Source organism: Jaculus jaculus, chromosome 4, assembly GCF_020740685.1.
Source record: "Jaculus jaculus isolate mJacJac1 chromosome 4, mJacJac1.mat.Y.cur, whole genome shotgun sequence".
NCBI classification, from domain to species: domain Eukaryota; kingdom Metazoa; phylum Chordata; class Mammalia; order Rodentia; family Dipodidae; genus Jaculus; species Jaculus jaculus.
In genome coordinates, this window is record NC_059105.1 from 60,267,247 (window position 1) to 60,285,369 (window position 18,123).

The 18,123-nt window shown below is 41.5% G+C and overlaps 1 protein-coding gene across 5 annotated transcripts in view; it reads left to right on the forward strand.

Annotated features, from left to right (window-relative positions):
* The window catches only part of Ttn (titin), a 282,613-nt gene that overhangs the window by 91,583 nt on the left and 172,907 nt on the right, over nt 1-18,123 (forward strand). For 2 of the 5 annotated variants that reach the window (XM_045148517.1, XM_045148518.1), the window contains 27 exons: nt 85-372; nt 540-818; nt 912-1,190; nt 1,286-1,564; nt 1,704-1,991; nt 2,130-2,417; nt 3,978-4,259; nt 4,478-4,756; nt 5,163-5,444; nt 5,555-5,833; nt 6,441-6,728; nt 6,838-7,116; nt 7,225-7,503; nt 7,591-7,869; nt 8,852-9,139; nt 9,236-9,523; nt 10,081-10,371; nt 12,287-12,574; nt 14,071-14,163; nt 14,290-14,575; nt 15,358-15,538; nt 15,748-15,837; nt 15,934-16,201; nt 16,293-16,553; nt 17,243-17,452; nt 17,651-17,728; nt 17,837-17,863. The exons of the other annotated variants lie outside the window; for them this stretch is intronic. In XM_045148517.1, coding sequence (XP_045004452.1) covers nt 85-372; nt 540-818; nt 912-1,190; nt 1,286-1,564; nt 1,704-1,991; nt 2,130-2,417; nt 3,978-4,259; nt 4,478-4,756; nt 5,163-5,444; nt 5,555-5,833; nt 6,441-6,728; nt 6,838-7,116; nt 7,225-7,503; nt 7,591-7,869; nt 8,852-9,139; nt 9,236-9,523; nt 10,081-10,371; nt 12,287-12,574; nt 14,071-14,163; nt 14,290-14,575; nt 15,358-15,538; nt 15,748-15,837; nt 15,934-16,201; nt 16,293-16,553; nt 17,243-17,452; nt 17,651-17,728; nt 17,837-17,863 — 6,597 coding nt within the window. The remainder of the gene's footprint in view (nt 1-84; nt 373-539; nt 819-911; nt 1,191-1,285; nt 1,565-1,703; nt 1,992-2,129; nt 2,418-3,977; nt 4,260-4,477; nt 4,757-5,162; nt 5,445-5,554; nt 5,834-6,440; nt 6,729-6,837; nt 7,117-7,224; nt 7,504-7,590; nt 7,870-8,851; nt 9,140-9,235; nt 9,524-10,080; nt 10,372-12,286; nt 12,575-14,070; nt 14,164-14,289; nt 14,576-15,357; nt 15,539-15,747; nt 15,838-15,933; nt 16,202-16,292; nt 16,554-17,242; nt 17,453-17,650; nt 17,729-17,836; nt 17,864-18,123) is intronic. 5 annotated transcript variants of the gene reach the window in all.

Here is an 18,123-nt window from a genome sequence, read left to right on the forward strand (position 1 = left end):
CCTGAGGCAGGTACTGGCTTCTCTGCCAGAGCTGTGTGTGAAATAAAGTTCCTCTCTGAGTGGAAACTGTCCTTCTCTCTGCAGACCGCATCGTCCCTCCTTCCTTCATCCGTAAGCTTAAGGACACGAGCACTGTCATTGGGGCCTCTGTTGTCCTGGAGTGCCGCGTGTCTGGCTCGGCCCCCATTTCAGTTGGCTGGTTTCAGGACGGAAGTGAGATCGTTAGTGGCCCCAGGTGTCAGACCAGCTTTTCAGAAAATGTCTGTACTTTGAGTCTAAGCTCACTGGAGCCCTCTGACACCGGCACCTACACGTGCGTGGCTGCCAACGTGGCAGGCTCGGATGAAAGTTCTGCGGTTCTGACTGTCCAAGGTCAGTACACAAGAATGCCCAGATGCGTCTCCAGACCGTCCACCTGCCTGCCTTGCCTGCGGTGCTTTTTTCTTCATTGTTGATCTTGTTGACCCTTTCTTTAGCTCAAACCTTCTCACTTGGATTTTTTTCCCCCTTCTTCATCTTCCTTCCCCTGGGATCTTTAGAACCACCTTCATTTGAACAAACTCCTGATTCTGTGGAAGTGTTGCCTGGAATGAGCCTGACCTTCACCAGTGTCATTAGAGGAACCCCTCCCTTCAAGGTCAAGTGGTTTAAGGGCAGCAGGGAACTGGTGTCAGGAGAGGCATGCACTATCTCCCTGGAAGACTTCGTCACCGAGCTGGAGCTGTCTGAGGTGGAGCCCTTGCAGAGTGGAGATTACTCCTGCCTCGTGAGCAACGATGCCGGCAGCGCTTCCTGTACCACCCACCTCTTTGTGAAAGGTCTGCTCTGTTCTCCGGCCCCTGCATCTTCTTGAAATTCTTCTAAGGCTTCATTTGAATGTATAACTTTGCCCTCGTGTTTTCTGCTTCCAGAACCCGCCACTTTTGTGAAAAGATTGGCTGATTGCAGCGTGGAAACAGGAAGCCCCATCGTTCTTGAGACCACTTTCACGGGCACACCTCCCATCTCAGTGAGCTGGTTGAAGAATGAATATCCTCTCTCACAATCCCAGAACTGTAGCATTACCATGACAGAAAAATCAACCATCCTGGAAATTCTCGACAGCACAGTGGAGGATTATGCACAGTATAGTTGTCTGATAGAAAATGAGGCTGGGCAAGATATCTGCGAAGCGCTTGTGTCTGTCTTAGGTGTGTTGGCTGTTACCTCTTTGTATCATTGTCTTATCTTTGAAAATGCTCTTTTAGTTAACATTACTGATTGCTTCCCAACCTTTGTGCCTTAGAACCACCTTATTTTATTGAGCCTCTGGAACATGTGGAAGCAGCCATTGGAGAACCTGCAACTTTACAGTGTAAAGTGGATGGAACCCCTGAAATCAGGATTTCTTGGTATAAAGAACACACAAAGCTACGATCGGCTCCTGCATATAAAATGCAATTCAAAAATAATGTTGCCTCCTTAGTCATCAACAAAGTGGATCATAGTGACGTGGGAGAGTACACGTGCAAGGCAGAAAACAGTGTGGGGGCCATCGCGTCTTCAGCTGTGATTGTCATCAAAGGTGAGGATGGTTTTGCTTGACAAGTCTTGCCATGTTGACAGATTCATTTTCTTTAAAACCATCAAAAGTTTAAAGGAAAGAGTTATGTTGTAGATGTTTTCTCTCTTGTAAGTAAGGATTACCTATAACTTCTTTACAGAACGCAAACTTCCACCTTCCTTTGCAAGAAAGCTGAAAGATGTTCACGAGACCCTTGGCTTCCCTGTTGCGTTCGAATGCCGCATCAATGGCTCTGAACCTCTGCAAGTGTCCTGGTACAAGGATGGGGTGCTTTTGAAAGATGATTCTAATTTGCAAACATCTTTTGTCCATAATGTAGCAACTCTTCAGATTTTACAAACTGACCAGAGTCATGTTGGTCAGTACAATTGCTCAGCTTCTAATCCCCTTGGGACTGCTTCATCCAGTGCCAAACTCATTCTCTCAGGTGAGTTGAGTAGCCATTCCTTCTTCACAAAGCCACTTCATTGCCTCTGGCCTCCAAGGGACGTGTGCTATTTAGTTTCCGTTCAATGTCTGGAAGCATGGAAACCAAAATCACCATGTTGGTCTTCATTCTTTACAGAGCACGAAGTGCCTCCTTTCTTTGATCTAAAGCCCGTATCAGTAGATCTTGCCCTTGGTGAAAGTGGTTCTTTCAAATGTCATGTCACTGGAACAGCTCCAATCAAAATCACTTGGGCCAAAGATAACAGAGAGATTCGCCCTGGAGGCAATTACAAGATGACTTTGGTTGAAAATACTGCCACTCTGACTGTTCTCAAAGTCGCCAAAGGTGACGCTGGCCAGTATACCTGCTACGCGAGCAATGCTGCTGGGAAAGACTCTTGTTCTGCTCAGCTGGGTGTACAAGGTACTTGTCAGAGTGAAGCCTGGGTGTGCAGGGTACTTAACAGAATGAAGCCTGGGTGTGCGAGGTACTTGTCAGAGTGAAGCTTGACATTTTCTGAGTCTTAAAGTGGAAGGGGGGGTGTATGCCTAAAAACCATGTTTAAGACCATAGTCTAGTAACTACAGATGATCTATGAGGGCTAGAGGTATAAGTCACTGGTAAAGTATTTGCCTAGGATGCCCAAGGTCCTGAGTTGGACTTCTAAAACCATAAAACGTAAAGAGAGAGAGAAACAGACAGGGAAAGAAGGAAGGAATGAAGGAAGGAGAGGAGAGGAGAAGCAAGGTAAGAAAAGGAGAGTAGAGGAAGTGATCAAATTGATCTAGATCAAGACTACTGAATGAGGACACATCTTTTCATTTGTTTAATATATATATAATTGAAAAACATACACTGAATATCGATTTTGGATTTTTTTTTTTTGAGGTAGGGTCTCCAGCCCAGGCAGACCTGGATTCATTCTATAGTCTCAGGGTGACCTCGAACTCAGTGGTCCTCCTACCTCATCCTCCCAAGTGGTAGGATTAAAGGTGTACACCACCACCACCAGCCTGCAAATCTATTTTTAAAGTCTGAATTGAGACTAGGGAGACTGTGAACAAAAAAAAAAATCATAGTACATAAAATATCATAGTTTGAAAGAAGCTATTACAGGACAAAAAAAGAAAATATCTGCAACTGACTATTTTTCATATTGCCCAGTAAAAGCATGAATTTATCTCCTTTAAGGCATATCATAAGCCCAAACTGCCAAATTCTGTAAGAATAATCCAGAGTAATTATGAGATCAACATCTTTATTTTACTTGCCCTGATTAATTAATAGTGGGAACCAAGGAACAAGGGAATGAGTATCTCCCCATCTTATGATATGGAAAGAAATCATGCCTTTCACAAGTGCTGTTGACAGAAATCAAATACCTACCTCAATGGATTATTGTTTAATCAACTAGATAATTTTTAAGGTTTCTCATAGCAGTGTCTTATAAACACCTTGGAATTTAAATAGAAATAGTTTTAGCAGCCCACTTGCTCTGACATATAGCTAATTATTTTTGCCTCCCTTTCTTGAATATCTTCCTTCAGTTAATAAAGAAAGCATTTCTCTCACTTCAAAAGGAAATTACTAATGTTAAAAGAATGTCTACAGCATGTAAGAGATAATTGTACTTTAAGGATGTTAATATATTTGACTTATTCTTCTCTGGCTCTCCATGTGCAAAACTGAGATCTTTGCAGCAGTGGGAAATAGCCACACTGTCTTCCCAAAGTCATGTATAAGCCTTACTTCTGAACTTGGTCCTAGAACAGAGATTTCTTGGTGTAGATGCTTATTAAACAGCAAGCATTTTAATGTAAGGATTTTCCAATTACATTCTGATGAACTGTTCTTCCGCAAACCACGTCAAATAAATCTGTCTTCTCCAGCCAAAGGCCTCTCTGACAGATTTCTGTTCTTCATGGCATCTGGTACATGCATCTTTTCTGACACTTACACTCTACTTTCCTCTTGGCTCCATAGAACCACCCAGGTTCATTAAGAAGCTAGAACCTTCACGAATTGTGAAACAGGATGAATATACAAGGTATGAATGCAAAATAGGCGGATCTCCAGAAATCAAGGTTTTATGGTACAAAGATGAGATTGAAATTCAAGAGAGCAGTAAATTCCGCATGTCGTTCGTGGACTCGGTGGCGGTGCTGGAAATGCACGACCTCAGCGTGGAGGACAGCGGAGACTACACTTGCGAGGCCCGCAACGCCGCGGGCAGCGCGAGCAGCAGCGCCTCGCTGAAGGTTAAAGGTCAGCATCTGTCTGCCTCTGCCATTCCTCCCTCTGTTGCCTGCATTCTCGGCTCGCCTCTCCAGCAGTGTTTGCAAATGGTTCGAGGATGTAAAAAAAAAAAAAAAATCACTGGGAGAGGTGTTTTCTCCCTTGATCTGATGCAGTGGAAAACTCATTCTTATGCTTAGCTACATGCTTGCAAGATCCATCCTAATCTTCTTTTTTTCCAATTCTAGAACCACCCATTTTCCGCAAAAAGCCTCACCCTGTTGAAACGCTAAAAGGAGCGGATGTTCATCTTGAATGTGAGCTTCAAGGAACTCCTCCCTTTCAAGTTTCTTGGCATAAAGACAAGAGAGAACTTAGGAGTGGCAAGAAGTACAAGATAATGTCTGAGCACTTCCTTACCAGCATCCACGTCCTGAGTGTCGATGGGGCAGACGTTGGGGAATATCAGTGTAAAGCCACAAACGATGTCGGGAGTGACACTTGTGTCAGTTCCATCACACTGAAAGGTTAGATCCAGCTCGTTCTCTTCTGATGGGCATTCCTTTCTGATTTTAATACTGCACTGCCCTCTTTAGTTATTGCCTAGGGTTTCATCACTAACTGTCTATTCTACTTTTCCCTTCTACGTCCTTTTAGAAAAAGATTTCATCTTCTTCTAACTCGTGCCAAATAACCCTGTAGACAAGTTGGCAAGAGGTTTAAGTTGAATTCATAAATCTAGATGAGACAAAACTTTCAGCTTTTTTCCCCTATTTAACACAAACTCTAGGGCTCCGTTGGTCCCATTCCACTTATTTCAGAAATAGAAATCACATTACCACTACTTTGATTCCTCACCTTCATAATGCAGAGAGAATCCTACCAGCCCCACACATTATGAAAGTGCATCTCATTTTGTTTCCTTTTCCTCAGCGCCACCACGGTTTGTGAAGAAGCTCAGTGACATTTCCACCATCATCGGGGAAGAGGTCCAGCTGCAGGTGACCACTGAAGGCGCTGAGCCAATTTCAGTGGTGTGGTTCAAAGACAAGGGGGAAATTGTCAGAGAAGGTGACAACGTATGGATCTCTTATTCAGAAAACATTGCAACCCTCCAGTTCTCAAGAGCAGAACCAGCCAATGCTGGAAAATACACCTGCCAGATCAAAAATGATGCTGGCATGCAGGAATGTGCTGCCACCCTCTCCGTTTTGGGTTAGTACACACATTATGCTCTCATGAATGCAAGGTGCACATGAGGATCTGGGTTTGCTGCAGTTCCTTCAACATTTTTAAAAGCCTGACATAGTCTCCATTTATTCCAGAGCCTGCATCAATTGTGGAAAAGCCAGAATCGATTAAAGTGACCTCAGGAGACACCTGCACCTTGGAGTGTACAGTATCCGGCACACCTGAACTCAGCACTAAGTGGTTTAAGGATGGGAAAGAGCTGACTAGTGACAGTAAATACAAAATAAGCTTCTTCAACAAAGTATGTGGCCTCAAGATCATCAACGTGGCACCCAGTGACAGTGGGGTATACAGTTTTGAGGTGCAAAACCCTGTTGGCAAAGACAGCTGCATGGCCTCTGTTCAAGTTTCAGGTTGGTTGGTCAGGCTCTTCACTCACCAGTGGGAAAATGTGGCCCCTGATTTTCATGGGTGGCAGGGGGAGCTCCATCTTCTACTGTGTAACATGATTTTTACAAACTCCAATGCAGCAAAATTAGAGGCACCACCTGAACAATTAGAAGAACATAATACTCTGAAGTTACAACCCTTTCTTTTGGAATGGTCTCCAAGGACATTTTAGGAATAAAAATAATTACATAAGGTTAATATGCTTTCCTAAATAACTTACCACACAGAGTTCCAATTACAACAACACTAAAACCCTTAGCAAGTCAGCTAACACATTCTCATGGATTCTCCAGGCATTAGATGATGATACAATCCCTTAGATTATGATACCTGGAGACTATTGAAAGAGCCCAACAGATATAGGGATGTCCTAATAAAAGATAACAATTAGGGCTAGGGAGATTGCTCAGTGGTTAAAGGCACTTGCTTGCAAGTCCTGCTGGCTTGGATTTAATTCCCTAAGACCCACATAAAACCAGATAGTCAAAAAGATGGCAATTCTCTGAGTTCTAATTGATGTCTCTTTCTTTCTTTCTTTTTTTGTGCTTTGCCCCCCCCCATCATATTCAGATCGAATTATTCCTCCTTCATTCACAAGAAAACTGAAAGATACTAATGGCCTGTCAGGTTCCTCAGTTGTGATGGAGTGCAAAGTCTACGGATCACCCCCAATCTCTGTCTCCTGGTTCCATGGAGGGAATGAGATCAGCAGTGGAAGGAAATACCAGACCACACTGACAGACAACACATGTGCCTTAACTGTGAACATGTTAGAGGACTCTGACGCTGGTGACTACACCTGTATAGCTACCAATGCTGCCGGCTCAGATGAGTGTAGTGCTCCTTTGACTGTGAGAGGTCAGTTCATAGTACATTGAGAGAAGCCACACTTCACACATGATCTAGCATTTTTTTCATCACAGTTCACAAGTATTAATTTCTTCCTGGTGTGTGTCTTTCTGTTTAGAACCACCATCTTTTGTGCAGAAACCTGATCCCATGGAAGTCTTAACTGGGACCAATGTAACTTTCACAAGCATCGTAAAAGGAACACCTCCTTTCAGCGTTAGCTGGTTCAAGGATAGCAGCGAGCTAGTGCCAGGAGCTAGATGTAATGTGTCTCTGGAAGACTCGGTGGCTGAACTGGAGTTGTTTGATGTAGATACATCCCAAAGCGGAGAATATACTTGCATAGTTAGTAACGAAGCTGGCAGGGCTTCTTGTACAACACACCTCTTCATAAAAGGTTGGTCTGCTGCTCTGTGCTTAGGCTACTAATGTGAGTACAGACGTCACATTGCTGTTTCTCTGTGTATATGTGTTTGATTTTGTATTTGCGATTTGTTTACTCCAGCCCCAGCCAAATTTGTGAAAAGACTCAATGATTACAGCATCGAGAAAGGAAAAGCCCTGATCCTAGAGGGCACGTTCTCTGGAACCCCTCCCATTGCAGTCACATGGAAGAAAAATGGTATAAATGTCACTCCTTCTCAGAGGTGTAATATCACCACAACGGAAAAGTCCGCCATCCTAGAAATTGCAAGCTGCGTGGTAGAGGATGCAGGACAATACAACTGCTACATTGAAAATGCTTCTGGAAAAGACTCCTGCTCAGCACAGATCCTCATACTAGGTTTGTCACAATTGCACATTCATCTCTGTGCCCAGGCAATGACTTTGATGCATCTCATTCATGACTGATTCTTTCTTTTGGCTACAGAACCACCATATTTTGTCAAGCAGTTGGAGCCTGTGAGGGTGACAGTTGGTGATTCTGCCTCTTTACAATGCCAGCTTGCTGGAACTCCTGAAATTGGGGTATCCTGGTATAAGGGAGATACAAAATTGCGAGCCACGACTACCTACAAGATGCATTTTAGGAACAACGTTGCCACGCTGGTTTTCAACCAGGTTGATAGCAGCGACAGTGGAGAGTACATCTGCAGAGCTGAAAACAGTGTGGGGGAAGTCTCCTCGTCAACGATCCTCACAGTGCAAGGTGCGGGCAGTGCAGCCACAGCGGACACACCGATGCTTCTGTCAAAAAACAGAGAATATCTGCCAAGGGCTCTCTTTTGGGAAAAACCCAAATTCTTTGTTGTTTTTTTTTTTTTTTTTTTGCTTTTGTTCAAGTAATTATATCTATAGCTAACAACATATTTTATTCTTTTCTTTCCCTGTTTCTCTCTCTGTCTCCATCCCAATTTTCCTTTCTTCCTTCTTGTCTTTCTTTTTTTCTCTTTGAGGGCCTTTCTGTATAGCTTTGATTGTCTGAAATTCACTATGTGGACTAGGCTGGTCTTGAATCTATGAGTAAATCCTCTTGCTTCTAACTCCCAAGTTCTGAGGTTATAGGCATACACCACTTTCCCCAGCTCCACCTCTGCTGTATACTTTGCACATAGGTGACTAAATGTTTACTTGGAAAGATCATGTCACCATTTGCCTCTGCAATTAAATCTTGAGGAAAAATAAATGACTGTATTTTTAACTTTCCACCCTATGTGTGTCTCATTCAGATTGCTAAGAGGCAGTGGTAAAGAGTAGCCCATGACTGGCAAAGATCATTTTCCTAACACTATCATTTATGTGCTCATCCTGTCACTTTAAAAAATTATCTCTACACTTGTAATGGCACATGTGTGTTTATTCTTAATTCAGAATGTTCCGTACATGAGAAAATACACAGCCAAATCTGCCCAGTCAAACCCTGTTCTCTGGAGTTTGGTACATGTTTTGACTTCTCTCATTCTGTATAAGAATAAATACAATTGAATTTCTCCCCCCCACCAAAAGAGTATCCCAGAGCCTTGCCTTGAGGGAATCAGTGTCTCTATTGCTTTTCTCCATCCCCAAGTTAGTTCAAGAACTGAGAATACTTCCTGATATTTTCATAGATATCTATATTCCTTTATGAGAAAAAAATATTAGTAAATATAAAATTTCCAGAATTTTTCATTGCTTTAATCCTATTTCCACAGAGCAAAAACTTCCACCATCATTCTCTCGGCAATTAAGAGATGTACAAGAAACAGTTGGATTGCCAGTGGTTTTTGAATGTACCATAAATGGATCAGAGCCTATCTCCATCTCCTGGTATAAAGATGGAAAGCCATTGAAAGACAGCTCCAATGTGCAAACATCATTTTTAGATAATATAGCCACTCTGAATATTTTTAAAACAGACAGGAGTCTTGCCGGCCAGTATTCTTGCACTGCTACAAACCCGATAGGCTCTGCTTCTTCTAGTGCCAAGCTCCTCCTCACAGGTTTGTGGATTCTATGACCTGCAGCTCAGTAATGCTTGCATTGGTAATGGCCCGCATCTAGAGCCTGAAACCTTGTCTCTGTGCTTCTTCTCTCAGAGGGAAGGAACCCACCCTTCTTTGACATCCCTCTGGCCCCTGTGAATGCTGTGGTGGGAGAAAGTGCTGACTTTGAGTGCCATGTCACTGGTACCCAGCCCATCAAGGTCAGCTGGGCCAAGGACAACAGAGAGATACGAAGCGGTGGGAACTACCAGATTAGCTACCTGGAAAACAGCGCCCACCTGACCATCCTCAAAGTGGACAAGGGAGACTCTGGACAATACACCTGCCAGGCTGTGAATGAAGTGGGGAAGGACTCCTGCACTGCCCAGCTTAATATAAAAGGTAGAGTTTATTTTGCATAGACTCCAGCAAAAGGTAATAGCATTTTAGAGTGTGCCCTATCAGATATAATATTGTGTGTTTATTATAATAGATAAATTATAAGATACCATATTAAAACAAATGGCATGAAAATGTCTAAGAGGAAATAAGTTCCTCTAAAGAAAAAGGGACTTTACTTAATCTTTATTTTTCTGGTACTTTCTATGTCCTCCTTAACAAAGACCAAACTTTCCTTTTTAGAAATGTCTTTCTTTTTTTTTTTCCTTTTGTTTTTTACAAATGTTTGTAAATGGCTATAAATTATTTTCAGTGTTCATCCCCTAAATCAGAGACTAAGATGAGCTCACCATCTAGCCCCTAAGCCAAAGAACAGCTTAGAATAAGCTTGTGGAAGGAAGCAAAAAAAAAAAAAAAATCACTTAAGAATATCAACTGCCATGCTGTATTCCTCTGGTTACCCTTCATTTTTTAACTAAAAATAGGACTTCTTATTTTTAGCCTCATGTTAACAACACACTTTTAGATTTCATTCTAAAGGTCCTTTTGATTTCTTACAGAGCGGCTCATCCCACCAAGTTTCACTAAGAAACTCTCAGAGACGGTAGAAGAAACGGAAGGAAATTCATTCAAACTGGAAGGGCGTGTGGCAGGTTCCCAGCCTATCACTGTAGCATGGTACAAAAATAACGTAGAGATGCATCCAACTTCCAACTGTGAGATCACATTCAAGAACAATGCGCTACTGCTGCAAGTCAAGAAGGCGAGCTTGGCTGACGCGGGCCTGTACACCTGCAAGGTGTCAAATGACGCAGGCTCCGCCCTGTGCACCTCCTCAATTGTCATCAAAGGTGAGTTGTCTTCTCACCTGTACCTGCTGAGTCTTGTTTCACAAACATCCATGTGCATTTCTCTGACAAGCATTGTAACATACTTGACCCAGCAGATTACTATAGACAAAAATGTCCATTGCTTAGCTGGAATGCCATCACTCCATACATGTTTACTAAGAATATATTCATGATTTAATTATTTGCATCCTTAAAGTGGAGGTCACATAATAAATGGACTAAAATGTCATATTTAGAAGTCATATCCCAAAAGTCTTCCAAGGAGTTAGGAGCCAAAGCTTATTATGTAATGTGTGGATAAGTAACATATTCTTATGGAGTGATTTGCTTTGAAAAGTTTTTTGAACTGTCACAAAATAATATCCTAGCTTTGCTTGATATAGTTTACTCAGACATTTTCTAAGTATATTTCTAAAATATTATGTTGGATATATATTACTCAAATCTTTTGGGCCCACAAATGAATATTAATACCAGAAAAAAATAGTATGATTTGCTCAAAAGGTGGGTAAAATATTTTGCAGACCATTATAAAAGATATACTTAAATATAAAGTTATTGGACTGGAGAGATGGCTCAGCAATTTAAGGTGCTTGCTTGCAAAATTGTTGTTTGAAGCAGAGAAACAGGATATTGCTTAAAGCGAGCATCTTTATGTGATTCTCTAGCCATGACATTAAAGATTCATCACAATCATTTCACAAGATGACTTCCTGGAGAAGCGTGGTCAAATGAGATGATCTAGTTGGCCATCTCAGAGTGTTCAAATAGTGAAACAATATCACTAACAGGTTAATATCACTAATAGGTCAACATTACTGAGTTGTGCTAACTTGAAATTCAATTTTTATCACTCATTTGTTATAAATTAAATGCATTTAGTTTCCACATATTTAGTAAAATTAAAAATATATTCCTGGCCTAGAGAGATGGCTTAGTGTTTAAGGTATTTGATGTTAAAGCTTAAGGACCCAAGTTTTATTCCCCAGTACCCATGTAAAGCCAGATGCACAAGGTGGTGCACGCATCTAGAGTTCATTTGCAATGGTTAGAGGCTCTTACATGTCCATTCTCTCTTTCTCAATCTCTCTCTCTCTCTCTCTCTTTCTCTCTCTCTCAGAAAATAAACAAAAGATTAAACAATATATTCTTAGCAGTTGTTTATACTCCTGAAGGCTTAACCATTGAGTCAATAAACTAGCATTCTGAGGCTGTTTATCTGTAGAGGAATAACAGATATCAGAAGATGTAGCTTTCATAATGTTCTTCTCTCTGTGCATCCCAGAATGACTGAATAGAGCACTCATACAACACCGTCACACACAGGCTGTCTGTCATATCACCACATTTTTATCTATGGTTTGCAAGTGAATGCTGAACTTCAACTCTTAACTCCTTTGGGCTAGAAATTTCAAATGCAACAGTAGCTGCATTTAATTGATTAAAAATGAAACCAGATCAAATCACAGATTCAGATTTGACTCTTTCCCAGAGGGTAATAGTCCTTGCTGGAGCAGAATTCCCCAATACATCTTCAGCTTTTAGGGTTCAGCAAAACTGCAGCTGTCTGTATGCTTAAGAGACAGAGCTGTGCCACGTGGCATAGCAGTCCCTAGTCACCGCCCGAGTGCTGCTTGCAGTCTTCATCAGGACAGATGCTGGGGTGGTTTGTGGGCAGCATGGCAGCTGCTCTTTGCTTGCTGTTTAAACTTTTATCTTTTTAAAAACATCCAACAAGTGTTAATGACTTTGATCAAAGAGGAATAAACACCAGCTCCTAATTCCACCCACAGCCCTCTGCTGTGCCCCTTTGAAGGGAAAGCTGTTTGGCCATTGCTTCTTCCTTTGTGGAACATAAGCTCATTTTGTCTTTATGTTCTCTGTCTTCCTCACGAAAATGCATTTGCAATTCCAGAGCCTAAGAAACCACCCGTGTTTGATCAGCACCTCACCCCTGTAACAGCGAGCGAAGGAGATTTCGTGCAGCTCAGCTGCCACGTGCAGGGATCGGAGCCCATTCGGATCCAGTGGCTGAGGGCTGGCAGGGAGGTAAAGCCTTCGGACAGATGCAGCTTCAGCTTTGCCGGCGGGACAGCTGTGCTGGAACTCAAGGAGGTGGCTAAGGCCGACTCGGGAGATTATGTGTGCAAAGCTTCCAACATGGCCGGAAGTGACACCTCCAAATCCAAAGTGACTATTAAAGGTACAGACATTGCACTAGTTTCATGCAGACAATGCCAACAAGGGCTCTTTCTTACAATTTAAATAAGAATGGAGGGGCTGGAGAGATGGCTTCATGGTTAAGGTGCTTGCCTGCAAAGTCAAAGGTTCCATTTCTCAGGACCCATGTAAACCAGATGCACAAGATGGCACATGTGTCTGGAGTTCATTTGCAGCAGCTAGAGCTAGCACGCTCATCCCCCCCCCAACACACACACCCTCTCTCTCTCTCACACACACACACACACACAAATAAATAAAGAAAATATTAAAAAGCTGACTGTTGGGCTGGAGAGATGGCTTAGCGGTTAAGCCCTTGCCTGTGAAGCCTAAGGACCCCGGTTCGAGGCTCAACTCCCCAGGACCCACGTTAGCCAGACGCACAAGGTGGCACATGCGTCTGGAGTTCGTTTGCAGTGGCTGGAGGCCCTGGCGTGCCCATTCTCTCTCCCTCTCTCTCTCTGTCTCTCTCAAATAAATAAACAAAAATTACCAAAAAAAATTAAAAAAAAAAAAAAGCTGACTGTTAGTTTTGGACATTAAAAAAATAAATAAATAAGGGGCTGGAGAGATGGCTTAGAGGTTAAGCGCTTGCCTGTGAAGCCTAAGGACCCTGGTTCAAGGCTCGGTTCCCCAGGTCCCACGTTAGCCAGATGCACAAGGGGGCGCACACGTCTGGAGTTCGTTTGCAGAGGCTGGAAGCCCTGGCGTGCCCGTTCTCTCTCTCCCTCTACCTGTCTTTCTCTCTGTGTCTGTCGCTCTCAAATAAATAAATAAAAATTAAAATAAATAAATAAATAAGAATGGAATGAGACTTGTAAAAATATCAATCACTCATCACTTGTGATTTTTAGCCACCCTAAAATTGAAATATTAGGTGAATTAATGGAAATAATTGCAATACAAAGCATTTTTTTGCCTTTTTTTTTTTTTTTTTTTTTTTTGAGGTAGTGTCTCTCTCTAGCTCAGGCTGACCTGGAATTCACTGTGTAGTCTCAGGGTGGCCTCAAACTCATGGCGGTCCTCCTACCTCTGCCTCCCGAGTGCTGGGATTAAAGGCGTGCACCACCACGCCCGACTTAATACAAAGCATTTTTTACCCACAGTTCACCAGCCTACTTCTTGAGCCTCTTCCAGCATATCCACGAAGATATATTTATAGTGCAGCTCCAAAAATGCTACGAGCTAACATGATATAAAGTACCTTGATACCATAGTCGAGAGAAAATCTATAAAATAAAGCCAAATCTACAAATATATGATTTGAAACTAGTAATATGATTATAGTTCAACAAATAAGACCCCTCAGTGAAATCAGGCTATGGAACTGCTTTATCTTGTGTAACCCATGTCTACTGAGTCTTGAGGTACATGATATTTCTGACCCTGCCAAGATCTTAAAGCTTATTTTACATAGTGGAATATCTATTATAGTTTTATAATCATTATGTTAACAAAGCACATCAACATGTTTTTCAGAAAAACCAGCCGCGGCTCCAGCAGCAAAGAAAGCAGCAGTGGATGGAAAACTCTTTTTCGTATCGGAACCTCAGAGTATCAGGGTGGTGGAAAGTAAGTGCTACGGGAAAAGGACTTGTTCCGCCATCATGTACCTTGCACCACTGATTCCAAATCAGAAGCATCAATTTAGGAAGATATATATAATTGTTGCATATAATTGTTTTCATTATTCCTTAGAAACCACAGCCACTTTCATTGCAAAAGTTGGGGGTGACCCAATCCCAAACGTGAAATGGACAAAGGGGAAGTGGAGACAACTGAACCAGGGAGGCCGCATCTTCATCCACCAAAAGGGCGACGAGGCGAAACTGGAGATTAGAGACACCACGAAAACGGATTCTGGACTGTACCGATGCGTTGCCTTTAACAAGCATGGGGAAATTGAAAGCAACGTCAACCTTCAGGTGGACGAAAGGAAGAAACAGGAGAAGATTGAAGGTGATCTGCGAGCAATGCTGAAAAAGTAAGTTCAAGAGAAACCCATGAATGATAATGAGTGATTCTCAAAGGGATCTAGCACTCAAGATGCATGAACTGTCCACTCCAAGATTCAGATTATTAAAAAACATAAGACACTTTAGCAGAAATAGCAAGCTAGTTTGCAACATTAGTGGTACATTGAATGTGTTTATGACCAACCATGAGTAAGTCAAAGAATGTGTTACATGTACATCTTAACCCTTGTCACAAAAGAAAACAACCTGTAGAGAAATCCAAAGGGTGTATGTGTCTAATTATGAAATTTTTGGTTCTACATATAATTTATTATGCTACAGATGGTTTTCTAGGTCACTTATTTTAAACATTTTCCATAATTACCAATAAACTCAAGACAACATTTTTAGCATAATTACTGAATTAATCAGCACTGAATTTCCACACATCTTTTGTACAACATGGTATTTACTCCTCATAAAAGTTTTTAGTTGCTTCTTTGTGTTATAATCTTTATTTTGGCTCTTTGTTAAGTTTACAGGCATGTTTCTATTACTCTTTCCTTTCTTAAACTGTTTACAAAATTTCTATACTCTGTAACAACAGTCTGATCTTAATCCATTTCATCTCCAGACTGACACCTTTTATTGTTTTAGTCAACATGGCAAAATTAACATTCCTTGAGTGAAAAACATGTATCTTTTTGAGAGGCAAAAAAAGATTAATGAGACTTATAATCTCTGAATAATGATAGACAATTCAAAATGAACAGAAGACACATGATTTGTATTTATGTCTTATTTCATTTAGGACTCCAGCATTAAAGAAGGGTGGGGAGGAAGAGGAAATTGATATCATGGAGCTTCTGAAAAATGTTGACCCTAAAGAATATGAGAAATATGCTCGTATGTACGGAATCACTGACTTCCGGGGTCTCCTTCAAGCCTTCGAGCTGCTGAAGCAAAGCCAGGAAGAAGAGACACACAGATTGGTATGATTCATTGAGTGCAGCTTCATCCCAAAATGCCCCACTCCAAACACCCAATGTGTGCAGACCACCCGAGTTCCTTCTGTCACCAGAACCCTAGATTTATAAGAGATGATTTATTATACCAGCATCAAGAACCAAAGTGAAATATAGTCATGCATCTTCTAATTCAAATTTTGTTCAATGCATAATACTGTTTTTTTCTCCCTCAGGAAATCGAGGAAATAGAGAAGTCAGAAAGGGATGAAAAGGAATTTGAGGAACTTGTATCATTTATTCAACAAAGGCTGACACAGACAGAGGTGAAATGAACTATGTTAATATTAAAATGAGCAAACTATTATTGAGAATTATAAAGAAAGAGGCAACTAACACATTTTAATTCTTTATTCTTACAGCCTGTTACCCTGATCAAGGATATTGAAAATCAGACAGTTCTGAAAGATAATGATGCTGTCTTCGAAATTGACATTAAGATTAATTATCCAGAAATCAAGCTCTCATGGTACAAAGGAACTGAGAAACTAGAACCCAGTGATAAATTTGAAATAAGCATTGATGGTGACCGGCATATACTCAGAGTCAGAAACTGTCAACTTAAAGATCAGGGCAATTATAGACTGGTCTGTGGTCCACATATTGCTAGTGCTAAGCTAACTGTCATCGGTGAGTTGGAAAAATAATAAAAACCTTATAATGTGAAATGAACTTTGAGCACATCTGCATGTGATACTGATCATGTTATTGTATCACACAGAGCCTGCTTGGGAACGGCATCTTCAGGACGTCACTTTAAAAGAAGGCCAGACTTGCACCATGACATGTCAGTTTTCTGTGCCAAATGTTAAATCTGAATGGTTCAGAAATGGCAGAATACTTAAGCCCCAAGGTAGAGTGAAAACCGAAGTAGAACACAAAGTCCATAAACTGACCATTGCAGACGTCCGAGCAGAAGACCAGGGTCAGTACTCCTGCAAACACGAAGGCCTGGAAACGTCAGCAGAGCTCAGAATTGAAGGTGGGTAAGAGACTGTGGGTAGACTTACTGGATGCCACAAAGGGCAGTGGCAAATGTAAGGTCCATGTAACTCCACCCTCAAATGAGGCCCAGAGCATTCCTAATTTCTCCTTTTCCAACACACATGATGTGTGTTGTGAATACATTTTCATTCTCATGTAAAAATTCATACAAATCAGGACTGGAGAGACAGCTCATTGATTAAAGCATGTGCCTGCAAAACCTAAAAACCTGGGTTCAGTTCCCTAGTATCCATATAAAGCCACATATACAAAGTGGCAGTAGCTAGAAGCCCTGGCATGCCCATTCTCATTCTCTCTCTCTCTCTCTTTCTCTCTCTCTCTCTCTCTCTCTCATAATAAATAAAAATTAACAAAATTTAAAAAGGAACTGGTTGTAGGTCAGTGTTTGCCTGCCAGACTCTGGATCAATCCCAGTACCATAAAAATTAAACTATCTTTCCCAAGTGTGGTGGCACACACTTGTTTGCTATAATTCAAAACCTTGGGAGTCTGAAGCAAGATTTCAAGAACAAGGCCAGCCTGGGCTACATAATGAGCCCTTGTCTAAAAAAAAAAAAAAAAAAAAAACAGATAGATAGATAGAGAGAGATTTAAACATGCAATAAGGCATACTGGAAGAGAGTGCTATCTATATAACCTAACTTTAATTCCCTTCGTTTAAAACAGCTGAACCAATTCAGTTTACAAAGCGCATTCAGAACATTGTGGTGAGCGAGCATCAGTCGGCTACCTTTGAGTGTGAAGTGTCCTTTGATGATGCCATAGTAACGTGGTACAAAGGGCCCACGGAACTGACTGAGAGCCAGAAATACAACTTCAGAAATGATGGTCGCTGCCATTATATGACCATTCACAATGTGACCCCAGACGACGAAGGTAACTTCCTGGGCAGCTTCCCAATGACTATATAATTTATTACCCTCCTGGTTATTTCTGCCTTTGGTTATGCTTACACTATGCAGTTGCGTGTGGAATGCACTTTTCCTGTAGAAAAGACAAGCACAAGTAAGCACATGCATACGTTTAACAGAAGAGCTGCATCGGAAATCTAACAGTGGGCAATCTTCCCTTCAGGTGTCTACTCAGTGATTGCTCGGCTGGAGCCCAGAGGAGAGGCGAGGAGCACAGCAGAGCTGTATTTAACAACCAAAGGTGAGGAGACACCGGAGGATTCCTCTTCCACGTCACAATCCTGAACACAGGTGGCCCAACCAGACAATTCCGAGTACAATAATGCTTTGTCTTGTTTTCCTCTAACAGAAATAAAACTTGAGCTGAAGCCTCCTGGTAAGATTTTTCTCTTTTAATAATTGCTGATAGTAAGCTCAGCCTAATATTATCAATACAGAAACCAAAGTAAAATGAATATGATTATTTCTTTTCTGTAAACTATGACTCAGTAAAATATGGTTAAACTTCATAAGATTGGGCAATTAGAGATAGTCAGTTAAATTAATGTTTAATATTTGAGATAGATAATGACTCTTAGGATCATGCCAGATGGTGTGGACATAGGAAGAAGAGTTTTAACAAGACGTGTGCAGTGT